This window comes from Ammospiza nelsoni, chromosome W (genome assembly GCF_027579445.1).
Source record: "Ammospiza nelsoni isolate bAmmNel1 chromosome W, bAmmNel1.pri, whole genome shotgun sequence".
Taxonomy (NCBI): Eukaryota; Metazoa; Chordata; class Aves; order Passeriformes; family Passerellidae; genus Ammospiza; species Ammospiza nelsoni.
Window position 1 is genome coordinate 14,807,319 of NC_080668.1, and position 13,520 is coordinate 14,820,838.

The following is a 13,520-nucleotide window of genomic DNA, read 5'->3' on the forward strand; positions in this document are numbered from 1 at the left end:
TCACTGGGTTTGATTACCTGTGATTATGAATACTGAAAATGCAATACCCAAAGATACCCAAATTAGCATGGTAGTTCACTGAAAAGAGCTGAGCAATAAAATTAACTAGTTTCTACACTCATTGGCAGCACAGAAGATCTTTTCTCTGCTTCAAGTGCCTAATGTGAGATAAACTAGAGTCTGTTCCCCCCCAGAAATAGACTGTTACTGTGTAATCCTCCCATTAGTGAAACATGTACTAGGGCAATTACCCAGTTCTCCAGTCTGAGCAAGCCTCAAAGGTCTGCCCAGTTAAAAAAAACCCCAACAAATTAAAGGTCTCAAGCATGGCTTGACAAAATGCCAGCAAGCCCATTTCTGCTTAACAGAGGTCACCTCTGCAAGTACAATATTGTAGGAATGTGCCCCCTGTTGACGGAGTGACCAAATTATTCTTTGTCTGCTTAAAAAGGCAAAAAGCCCAGGAGTTTCTCTCCCAAATTAAGTACAAAGACACCTCATAGGACCTTTGGGACTTTGCCTCAGACCTGGGGCTGTTGGACTGGACAGAGGCCAAGAGGTCCCGCCTAGGTAATTCACTAGAAAAGGAAGAGAACAAAGGAAATAATCACTTTTGTGGGGTGTTTTAGCAGGAGCAAGGACCTCTTGCCCCTGCCTCGGTTTTTCTCCATAAGAGCTTTGTTATTTTGCCTTTTATTAAACCTTTTCCTGTTTCCAACACTGCCTCAGAAGCCATCCTGCTAATTTTATACCCTTCTGGGTAGCTGAGCTATCTCGGGTGTGATGGGTTTCGCTGAAAGCTCATAAGACCTGGCTCGAAGAGTAACACATCACAATATTGCTACAGTAAAAAGCTGGGATGATTTGGGGTGGAGGAGGCAACCCCAAACAGAACATTCAGATGGGCGGGAAAGAGCAAGGGTGGGAACTTGTTAAGAAACATTCAAAAAGACAGCCTGAAAATGCAAATGCCAATGGGTCTCAGCAAAGCACAGCAAGACACAGTGAGCACAACTCAGTCACCAGACTGCATTTCATGTCATCTGCTATTTGAACACCAGGGTGCACTCAACTTGCCTCCATGAAGAGATGAGAGATAGTACAGTCATTCCTGCACTTCAATGGAAAACCACTGCTTCTCACACCATGATCCTGGATTTCAACTGATTTCTAAACCAGTAGGGCAAAAAAATCAATTCAAATAAGAAAACCTGTCTTTTCATCCCATTTCTCCTATGACTTCTATTTGGACAGCTGGCATATCATCACCTTTCTCTGCCTCTTTTTCTAACCTTGACTAGACCAAAAGTGACATATGATCAACCACAAAATACTCTGAAACGTAACATCTATAATTCTATATTGCTACAAGCATTTAAAACCACTGAAAGAGTATTATGGCAGGGGGTTCTCAGGGTCTATCCAACCCTGGCTGCTGTAGGTGTCTGGATAGCAAAGTCCTGCTAAGCACAACCTGTCCAGGTCCCTCAGGCAGGCCCCCAGCCGCAGGCAATCTTAGCAAGCAGCTCATCTCTTAAGTGAGATCAGCTCTTTGGTGAATTCAGCTCTTTAGTGATTTCAGCTCTTTGCTTGCTAAGTGCCTCAGCAGACATGGGGAGAGAGAGGAGAAGGCTGTATGAGGTTCCACAGATGTGTCTTTATTGGCAGCTTCTGCGAAGGGTGACAGTGACAGCTCTTCTGCTGACCAGCGCAGAAATAGGGGTTTATATAGGGTATAGGGGTTTTGGGAAACAATCCAATAGTAAGGGTCAAGGCGAATATGACCTATGGTCTTATAGAGAGATAACAAGGGTCTGAAGGTGGAAGAGGGGCTTCTTTGGTCCAGTCATCATGACTAGGCATTTCTTATCTTAGGCAACTGACAACCAGGGAGGCCTTGCAGGCCCTGTGGCTGCTACAAAACAGGCTAGAAATTAAGTTCTCTCTGGCCCAATTTGTGTTCTTGCAGCACTTTATCTAGTTTGCTCCCAGTTTTTTGGGGGGGATTGTCATACAGCAACAAGGATGGCTCCCTCCCCATGAGAAGTTATCTTTGCAAGAAAACACCATGAAAGCAGAATACACAGAAGCATATGAAACTTCAGAAATTTTACATCATTGTCCAGATTCTTCTGAGAATTGTCCAAAGCTTCTTATGCAGAAAAAAAGTGAGGAAAAGGGCACTCACACTACCAAGCTTTAGGACCACACACTGAGGTATTTGTAATCAGTTGGCAGAGAGGGACATGTTCCAGGGGTGCCACGGTGACCTCTTCAATAACCTAGAGACTCTGCTGACTCTGCAGAAAGATCAGCCTCCATGTTTAGAGGCTAGAGCTTAGTTCATAAAAATACCCTTTTTGCCTCTTCACCCAGACCTGGAATATGCGTCAGATTTATAGATCAACATCAGGGCTAGGGTTACCAGATCAGTAGTTTTCCTTTGGCACTGGTGACACTAAGCACCTAACTAGTTGTTTCAGCAGAATTAGAGAACACTCAGAGTCAAGTGTCTAGTTTCTTTTGAAAAGAGGGGGGAAAAAAGGCACCTCAAACCAAGCCAAACAAAACAACTAACCAGAAATTGTTCCCTGTGACAGCATGATCTTACATGGTAGCCGGAGGAATAATCCCAGAAATACACATCCTGCCATACTTCACCAAGATTTGTTTTTCTCTGTATACTTCCACTTTTCAAAACCCCTAAAATAACCAGAGGTAAATTGCCATCACAGAACAACACAGGCACCATTACATCTTTAAAAAATAACCAACAGTTCTAAATAAAATAGTAGCTCCTTTGCTACTCCATAGTTTATAATTTCACCATGAACTGATTCAGTTTAAGCAACCAACCCACAAGGGAAGTAGAATTATGAAACACCATAAAAAAGATCTGTTTGTGAAGTACCCATGTCAGTGCTCAGTGTGAGTAAATTATACTTCTGAGACAGGTGAATGTCTGGGAGACAACAGGATTTTTCATCAGGATGGGAGGGAACTGCATTCCTTGCAGGATTTTCATCCAAGTGTCCACTACCAACCAGAAATTAAGCCCAAGTCTCACTGCTTGGCATTACTGATGAAAATATAGAGTACAAAGATGAGAGGGACCACAACGACACATGCGGACTAGTTCTAGGCAATCTGGCAGGAACTGCACATTGGGGATTAGAGCTACTCTACAGTGGTGGCTGTGATCTCCAGCAGACAGAAGAACAGAGCATGTCCCAGCTTTGTCATTCTTCTCAGCTTCAGCCAACTACCTATTTGGTACCACAGCAGTGAGATACAGGCACGCTCTGCTCCACTGGTGACAAGGGCATGGGAAAGGCATTCATCCCAGCAGAGGACAGAGGTATCAGTGACAAGCCAAGCTTGGTGCCTGCCAAAAGGCTAGGAGGAGTACCCTTGAGTCCTGCATTTTAGTGAGTATTAGGTAAGACCATCACCCTGGAATGCACATGCTTCATGGTTGGACCTGAAGGGCATTGGACCTATTCTCCCCACCCAGTCCCACATGAAGTTTGTGGGAGTTTGATCGCAGAAGGCAGCAGGGGATTCAAGGAAACCTGAGCCTCTCCTACAGCAAGCAAGATGACAACAGATGCTGCTAGCTCAATGTGAGCTAACAGCAAGTTATCTTGCTACATGGAAAGATTCCAGCTAGCATTAGACAAGTCCAAGATGCACTCTTTACCCTCAGAGAAAAAAACCCAGTTTATTTATTCCATTGGCATATTAGAGGAGATGGCCAAACAGAACAGCTAAAATGGGAAAAGCTTCCACAACCTGGGACAAAAAGAGGTCCCGGGTTTTAGGCAGTTTATGAAGAACCCATGAGCTACCACAGCAGCATACTAAGGAATCTTGACTCATCTGAAAAATTGATCAATTTAGTTCATTTTGAAGGACAAGAATACTCATGTCCCTAGCCCTCATTTCCTCTCAACACCTCTGCAGGCCCTCAATGTAATGTCATCATGCAATAGCCCCACCGCAGAACAGCCTATACAAACTCCAGTTGTGCAAGCTGATTACTGGGAGAAGCAGAAAAGGAACGATAGATAAATTTTCTTTTGGCACTGCTGAAAACTGCAATTCAAATACAGATGCATTTTTTAAAACTCCTGCACTTTGGGCTTGATGGGCAATACCCCAGAGGAATCTATCCCTGGGCTCCAATGAGTACATATTAAAATGACCATACTCCTCTATGTATAAACTGTGTCATTAGACTTGTACTTTTAAAAAATAAGATTAACCCAGACTAGGGCCAGGCTCTATAGATAAGCTACTACTTTATCTCTTACAAATATTTTTAATATTTTTAAATTACAAGCAGTCCTCACTTCGGGTAATGGAACTGACAAAATATCTGAAGACACACAGCCCCTAGACTTTCACAGAAAGTCCAGCAGCAACCATGCTATAAGAAGGAATCCTATGTCACAGCAAAGAGGAGGAGGCAAGGAGGCACGTGGCTAAGACAGCCTAAATGTGGGAGAAGAATCGTTTGGAGTAAATACAATAAAAAAGGATTTAAAAATGCCTTCATATAAAAGACTAAGCAGGTTAAAGCAAAAATAATGGTTCAAAAACATGTACAAGACTGTTGGAGACCAACAGAAAATTGCCTAAAAATAACTTGCATTTAAACCAGAAGTCAATGGCATCACACAATTTTGTTTTTAAAATGGTAAAGAAAAGTAGAAATCTGTGTCAAGACCAGCATTTATGAAGAGTTATCATTAGCTCCAGAGACCAGCATAATTCCCATGAAGTCCTGATGGAAGGGGGCCTCCTGCCACAAAGAGTTTCGTTCCAGATGAGTCGTAGCAGTGGGTATAAACAGCATTTGGGAAGAAATGTATGTCAGAAAAATAATTTCTCCAGGTTTCATCGTGATTCTGTTAAAGGAAAGTTTAGATTATTACTGCTGCCAAACAAACCCAAAAACCTTGTTTCACAAAAGCAGGTTGTTTCCAGAGCCTAAAAAGGGATCTTCTCTGTTAATACTCCTGAAGCTTCAGACAGATCAATAACAATGTTGTCCTGAAGATTTTTCTGGGGACATTGGAGCCAAACATTGGAGAGGGGAGATGAAGGGTAGGGAAGATATTTTCATCAGTTTTTAAAGTTACATCACAGTGATGCAAAGGATAATGGAGAAAAGTTAGACAAAGCCATTAACTGCTTTATGATAACATACAGGAAACTGAACTCAAGTGCCTGCCATGGCATTACCTCAGGAGGACAGTTTCTAATACTGCACACAATTAAATCTCTCTTGCTTTGAGTACCACATTAGAGTAGCACATTTTTAAAGGAAGACAATGAATTTTGTGTTTGAGGTTCTGAAAACTAGAAGTTAGATTGCATTAGAAAATATGAAGATATAAAATCTAGTTCATTTATGAATCAGTGCATAAGAAAAGTACTCAGTATGCCTTACACTTGAGCAACCAATCATTCAATACCCTTTCATAAAGCTTTTATAGAGAGCAATACTGCAGCACTTCTTGCTTTTCAAGATTACCGTTATTAGCTACATGATCACTGTTTGACTGGGACAAATTTCATATAATAGCTTCCATTACTACAAAAAGAACCAGTGTAAACTCCTGTGTAAAGGGTTTCCTACAACTCCAAGATACTCACCAGCCAACCTTTCCCAGTAGTCAACTTTAAAATTTCACTTCCTCCTAATTTTTGCTTCTGTCCATAGCAGGCATGTGAGGGCTTTTCATTCAAGAACCTCTGGGCTCGAATATCGTAAAACAATAGGGAACCTTGCCCCGTTCCCACTGTGATGATGTGCTCGTAAAAGCTCACTGATCGAATACCTGTCAAAAAGAGAAGGGACATACAATGCAGTAATGAAAATGGATGCTTTGGCTCTGCGGTGTTGCTTCTTGATGTCTAAAATTTTCTTTAAGAGGAGCTACCTACTAATAGTATTCTCCATAACACACAAGTTTGGGCCACACACTGCTATGGAGCAGTGCAGACAAATCTCATTGATGCTATTGAAACAGCAGCTTCAATTACATATACTACTTCTTTTCTGATGCCATCAGATACACTGATGATGTATAGTAAGAAGCTTAATTCTCAGCAGGCCCCAGCTCTGACAGATAAACAAATATCACAAGCCATTTAGGATCAAAAGTAGTTTTGTTTTGCTCACAAGCCTCTAAGTGAACACACCATGAGTATGTGAGCAGCAGACAGAGGAAAGAACACACTGGTTCCCTCCACAAGCTCACACCCTATCTAGCTATCTGCCAAGATGTGATAAGTGACTATGTGAGAAAAATTACTGTTCCAGCTGCTATCAAGTGCATTTTGCTGGTCAAGAGGCTAGCTGTAAGCAAGTATAAGCACTTGTCACTTTGCTGCTAAGACAGATCAGGATTTTAAATAATTTTGAGGCTGTCCCTGCTCAAACAATCTCATACCAGCACACCTTACTTCGTAGCTAGTACTTTTAGCACTTTACCCAGCAATAAAAACAGACTAAGAATACTACAAGCAAAGCACCACCATGTTACACCAGCACATGGGAAGCTACAAGTTTCCAATCCAAACAAAACATTCTAACACAATTCAGTTATGCTATTAAATTGAGCAAAATAATACATTTTGTTTCCACAAAATCTTAATCTGAAGCCTCATCTTCAGATTAAGATTCAGATTAAGCTTCCTTCCCTTGGAAATAGTCTTGAGGAGATTCTGTATGTAGGAAAATGTATTTGCGAAATGTCCTGTCATCTCTATTGTGCAAAAGGTTTGTTCAGTATAAGTACTCTAACACAAACAACTCTTCTATGCAGATTAAACCCCACATCTATGCTACTCTTTGTTGTACAACATAAAGGCAGGTTATAAACCCTACAGCTTTTTAAGCCCTCTTTAAAGTTCCACTGAATTACAGCCTAAACAAGCATTCAAACAGGAAGGGAAAAAAGTGAGTTAGGCCAGATACATCCATGTGTCAACTGCTGTCACTGTACCAAGTGAGGCTAGATGTCACAAAACTTGTGACATACTGGAATATAACCAGCAGTACATGTGACAGCAGACATCCAAGGGGTGTAGATGTAGTTTACCCTTCCCCTCTGTACAGAGTCCTAACTAGAAACACATCCTCATTCTTCCATCTCCACAACCTAATGTTACATCCACAGCCACCAGCATCTGTTAAACACACTTAGAACAGGCAAGGTCACATTGTTGTGTTCTAGATATGAGGTGAAGTCTTGGCTGCAGGCTTAATAGGTGGGAAACCATTGTGCAAGTCTCACACCTGCTGAATCTCTAATTCAGAGAACTAAAAATGCATCTGAGCAAGTTGGGAGACATCTCTTCCTCTTCATTGTTGTCCTGAACCAGGTTCTTTCCCCTGGTGTGCAAGAAGCCAATCCTCACAGAGTCAATGTATTTGATTTATTTACAGCTCTGACCAGAAAGGGGTACTGGGTTGTAGATCCACAAAACCAGCACACTGAGGCACACAAAGGCCTACTTAAAAAGTTACAACATTAGGCTATTAGCACATCTTACTTAAGTCACTACTTGCCTAAGTTTCTATTGGCTTATCCTTTCTCTGTTGCGATTTAAAGGCATAGTGTCCCAAGAAATCATGGCACATGCTCGATGAGTAGTGGTCTTTTTGTGAGTAGAGGGTGCCTGAGCTAGGGATGTGTTTTTTATTATTATAATGAGCAAAGTTCATCATTAGGGCAAGTTCTCACCACAGAACCAGTCAAAACAGGGGGTTGATTGTCTCATCATTAAACATCCTGTATAAGAAAGGTATTATCTTCTTTGTTTTGCCTCCTCTTCAAGGACTTAGACCATCAATTTTCTGTCTTCTATATTCCCATGGTTATTGCTTCTATTGCTTAACTGCTTTGGATGGAATATGAAAGAGATGGCATATACTTTTCAATGCAATTAATTAATAAAGCTATAAAATACAAACCAACTGTGAATCTTTCTCTAACAAAAAAAAAAATTGAAGGAAAACTGAAGGAATCCATTTTGTACTCACTACTAAGTGGATGTTTAGGACAGGCCTTCAAGAACAGCACTTCAAATTGGCTCCTAAGGGGCTGAAGTACCTCAGACTAATCATTCCCATCAAACTAAAAGCACCACCTGTGCCTAGAACTTATCACAGTAAGCTCTTCTACATTTCCAGCACTCTACCACCTGTAGGCCTGGACTATTTGGGTCAACAAATTGAGTCTTACTCCTCAGAGGCAGGGAGCTCTAAAAATCCCAGAAGGAAATGAAGATGCAGTAGCACGTCCTACACAAAGAGTAGACACAGTCTGTGCTGTGAAAACTTTGTCCACCGCATTAACATTGCTGCCTTCAGGATTATAAAGTCACAGGCACACAACATTGCTCTGCAGGCCAATCAAGCAGAAAGAAGTCACTCTCACAGATCAAGAACTACAGTCCAGGGCCTGCACTTTCCTGTATAACTGCTAAGAAAAGCAACTCTTACAAGATGCACTAAAAAACATTCGCTACCTTCTCACATAGAGGAGACAGGGTTATGCTAGGTAAAAAACACCCTCAGTTTCAGTCTTACTAAGTGACATTTCTCTGATCTGCTTTTGTATACAACATTAATGAACTGAAGTTAATATGGACTTACCATGTCCAGCAGTTGCATTTAGAAGCTGAAAGCACATTCAAGTAACACTTCAAAGCACTTTAAAAGTTAACCCAGATTTTAGTCTGCAAATCAATAAACAGCCTACTTTCTAGAGGTGTTGCACCATTTCAAGTCCCAGTGAGATCAACAGAAAGTTGAAACACTCAGTATTTTGGGAATTAATATTACTTAAGTGCCTCCACCACTACCCACACACACCAAAAAAATCTACTTTGCAGAATAGAAAACAGTATTGAACAAAGGTTTTCTCTAGATATGAACTAGCACCCCAGAGATACTCTCTACACATAGGTCATCCTCTCAGCAGGGATGATCACATAATTAAAGACAGAAGTTTTTAGCCACCAGTCACCACTGGGCACCACACTCCCTTGTCCTGGTATTTCTTCCTTATGATATTAAAGGGTGACTGTTGGAACCCTGGATGCTGAGACTTTCTGTGTTGACAGGCACTGATCCCCAGGAGAGCACTGCATTTGACCTGAGGCCATGGAACTGGCTTCCAAAATTGATTGATAGCACTGAGACTACGGGTGTGTAGTTGGTTAGAAGTGTGTAATATCACAGGGTGGAAAACTTAGAGTTTTGGGTTTTTAGTATGGAGGTAGATAGAAGACAAGATGGGGGATTTTGGGCATTGTCTGATCTCCTTCTTGTTCTTCATCTACTCCATTTTCTGCAGTGTTGGTGGCACAGAGTGGTTAGAAAGAACTGCAATGCAGATGTTGCGTGGACAGACAAGTAATTAGTAATTGGTAGAAAGGTAGAAATAAAGTACGTTTTAAGAGTTAATTGGACAAAATAGCTTTAAAAGACCTTGAACCTGTGAAAAATGTTTTTGTGATTTGTGTCAATTGGCAATGGAATCAGCAAATGCTTGTATCTGCTGTGTCGAAAGTGTATGTGTTCCCTGGGATAACTAAAAAGAACAGTTTTGAAACTTTTTGACCGAATAGCCAAATAAAGCATTGAAATAGAAGTATAGTAGAGTAAAGAGATGAGGTAGCAAGATGACTGATGCTTAGAATAAAATAGAGGAAGTTGTGGTAAAGCTAAGGGATATTGTAACAAAGCAACTAAATGCGTATGTATAATAAAAACCTTGATGCACTTGACAAAAATCATGTAGCAGACACCAGTAAGACCTCCCTCCAGACAACCACAAGAATGACAGGAAGCCATCGACCACCTGGAAAGATTATGAAATTGCTGACCGCAGCTTATTAATATTTGTTGATTTGGACTAATACAAGCACACTGGAAAATGCTTTGTAGGCTTAAAAACAGTATATATACTCTGGTGAACTTGTAGTGGTGTGTGCTGTGAGTGGAGCAGTGACTCCTCAGCCACCCAGCGCTGCTTGCTTGCTTTCTTTAAAATAAAAGATGTTATGAACAAAAATTCAGTTGATTTTTTTCTGTGAGAAAAAGGTTACCACTACTGCTGGGCTGCTGCCTGTGTTATGGTAATTACGGGTCATTGTTGTTAATGGTTGTTTTTGTATTAGTAAAAGCCCTGGCTGGGGCGAGGTAATGGCCCTTCTCCGAGACAGTAAAGGGTGGGGACCTTCCCGAACAGTGAGGAGAAGAGACCTGGGGGGGGGGGTTATGCAAAGTGACTCCAGGACCAGCATGCTGTGGGGGACTACGGCTCCAAACGTACTTAGAAAACCCCAAAAACAACGAGCCAAATAAGAGTTGAGAGACTGGAGTGATGTCGGGACATGAGGAGCCGAGTGCTGAGCCTGCAGAGATGCAGAACACCTTCGGAGTCCCTCTCGCCCTGACCATGGGAGTCGTCCCCAGCGCCGAGACTGAGAGGGACGGCGCCGGGAAAGTAACATCGGATGCGATCACCACGCCCTAAAGGCTCCCATGAGGACGTGATTCCCCAGCTCTGCACCTAGTGGACAGAGCTGCGCTTTGTCCTCGTCCTCTGGGTCGCCCTGGGAGAGACGACGGGAGACTGCAGCCCCGCCGAGCTGCCCAATCCTGAGCTGATCACTTTTTCATAAAGGCATTAAAAAGGAGAAGAAGTCTCCTGGCCCTGTTTATTTCAGCTGGGGCGCTTGTCCGGGATAGCCACGCCGCAAGAGGACTCAGGACTGGCCATCTTGGACCTTCAGGATAGCTGGCTACCAGGACCAGAGGGATCGGCTCAGGAGCAGCGACACAGAGGAGCACCGGAGCACCGGACTGGTGAGAAATCCGGTGGCGGGAGTGGGAGACGAGCGTGTGTGTGTGTGTGAATGAGACGAGAGCCGGCAGCCGGACCTTCGAAGTGAGAGGGGACCCCTTAGTACTGAGTTTTCGGCCTTTCGCGAGAAAGCCAGCCAGGAACAGGGGGCGGTGCTTGGAATTAGTGTGAGTGAGTCGTCTCCTAAGGGGGAAAAAAGGGCCCCCTCCCTCCGGGCGTGCGGAGGGAATATTTGTATGAATGGCACGCACCCAAAGTAAGTCCTGACAGACGGAAGTCAGGCAGATTTGTCAGTCTCGAGAAGGATTCGAGTAAGATTTGTAAGTCCCGAGAAGGATTCGGGTAGCTCACAAGCCCTGCAGGCAAAGTAAGTCCTGACAAAGGGAGTCAGGCACAAACCCCAGAGAAGGAGGCTGTGGTTTGCTTTTAAGTCCTGATACGGTGAAGCATAAAAATTGGCGGGTTAGGCAAACTAAAAATCAGGCAGTTGTTTTTCCTGACTGAGGGAGTCAGGCACGACCCGGATTCTTGGGCCGAGGTTTCGTGTGTTCAAGTCCCGATAGATGTAAGACCTGACGTTGGGAAAGTTGGGCAATCAAGAGATCGGGCAGTTGTTTCAGTATAAAGTCCTGAGCATCAGGCAGAAATTTGAAGTTCAGTGGAGGAGGCTGAAGCTCCTCAAACAAGGTTTTTTTTTGAAATTCCCGGTCAGTAGAGGTACCTTTGGGACTTTTTTTATTGAGACCTGGAAAATGGGAGGGTGTAATAGTAAAAAGACTGGCAAGAGACTGAGGGATATACCTCCCAGTAGTCCCTTAGGAGAACTGTTAGTAAAATGGGATTCTATAGAGGCCACGGAGGGATTAGATAAAGTGAAAATGATCCATTATTTTATGGAAGTGTGGCCGGAATTAGAGGTGCAAGGAGGATGGCCTTGGTGTGGGACAAAGGATAAGTGGATGTGCCAACAATTAAATAATTATCTGACAGCTCGAGGAGATACTGATCCTGAGCAATTACTGTATGTATCTTGCTGGGTAAAGAGCGCTGTTGAGGATGAAGGCGTACGAATTTGTAAGGTACAGAGGAAGAAAGAGGGGAATGAAGGAGGGGATGATAGGACTAGTAAAAGATGGGACCCCCAGGATTATTTGCCTCCTTCTGCCCCTCCACCTTATAATCCTCTTCTTCAAGCACCTCAAATGGCAAGTCCTGTTCTTCCCCCGGCTGCCATCTCATTACCACCTGCTAAAATTCCTCCTTCTACCTCTTCAGCTTCTGCTATGATAAACCCAGTATCTCCTCCAGTAACCACTCCCTCACCACCCCCTTCAGCTCCTCCAGTTCCTTCTGCACCACCACAAGTGCCTACTCCACCTGCTGCATTCTCCACCCCTTCTCCAGCTCCACTTAATCTCCACTCAGGCTCTTCTCCCCCTCCTATTGCTGTCCCTTTACCTCCTCCTATATGGGACACAAATGCCTCCTCGCCCAGTAAACAGCTATCAGCAAACACACCTGCTGATGGGCAGAACGTTCAGGGTAACCCAGATATCCCTCAAAGTAGTTTGGCATCTGAAGATGGGCCATACTGTAGCACCAGATCCAAGACCTCCAAGACAGAGAGACTCTTTCCCCTCAGAGAGGTTCCTATGGGAGGAGTGGCGGGAGGTGTTGGCTTTGTGAATGCTCCCCTAACTGCTTCTGAGGTGAGAGGATTCAAGAAAGAGTTGGGGCATTTAGTTGAGGACCCAGTGGGCATAGCCAACCAAGTGGATCAATTTCTAGGTCCAAATATCTACACTTGGGGGGAGATGAATTCCATCCTGAGTATATTATTTTCCCCAGAAGAGGTCCAGATGATTGGGGCGGCTGGCATAAGAATTTGGGAGAAAGATAACCATCCAGGACCCCAGGTGCCATCAGGTGAACAGAAATTGCCACTAACGGATCCCAGCTGGAACCCTAACCAGGAGGAGGGGAGGAAGGCCATGAGGGAACATAGGTCTTTGATAATACGAGGGATCAAAGAGTCAGTTCCCAAAGGAACTAATACCCAATTGGCATGAGGGTACACAGGAGAAGGATGAAGCTCCTGCTGCCTGGCTTAACCGCCTAAGACGGAACTTTCAGTTGTACTCTAGAATAGACCCAGGCACCCCAGAAGGTCAAATGCTACTTAAAGTCCAATTTGTTACCAAATCTTGGCCTGATATAAGGAGAAAATTGGAAAAGATGGAAGATTGGCAAGAGAAGGACATAAATGAGTTATTAAGAGAGGCATTGAAGGTGTATTTAAGGAGGGAGGAAGATAAAGCAAGGGCCAAGGCTAAGATCATGGTTGCTGTAGCTAGGGAAGGTGCAGGGGCAAGCAATTCTATACCACAATCCAAGGTAACCAGAGAATGGGCGAATCCACCACCAGGAGGAGGCAGAGATAGGCCAGTACTGACAGGTGCACGAAGGATTGAGAGACCTCAAGTCCCTTTGAGAGAACGACAGTGCTATTACTGTGGGGAGGCAGGACACATCAGGAGGTTTTGTAGAAAGCTCAGTCTCGATGAGGCAATAGCCAAGGAACAGGATAATTTAGGAAGGATTCTTAGGGGTGATGACTAGGGGTGTCAGGGG

At 43.5% G+C, this 13,520-nt stretch overlaps 1 protein-coding gene across 2 annotated transcripts in view; it reads right to left on the reverse strand.

Moving 5' to 3' along the window:
• Window positions 1–3,702: 3,702 nt before the first annotated feature.
• LOC132086179 (DDB1- and CUL4-associated factor 12-like) overlaps window positions 3,703–13,520 on the reverse strand; it is a 50,669-nt gene continuing 40,851 nt past the window's right edge. For both annotated transcript variants that reach the window (XM_059491651.1, XM_059491650.1), the window contains exons 8-9: window positions 5,662–5,846; window positions 3,703–4,910 (exon numbers count right to left, since the gene is read on the reverse strand). In XM_059491651.1, the coding sequence (XP_059347634.1) occupies window positions 4,752–4,910; window positions 5,662–5,846 (344 nt within the window). In that variant the 3' untranslated portion in view covers window positions 3,703–4,751. The remainder of the gene's footprint in view (window positions 4,911–5,661; window positions 5,847–13,520) is intronic.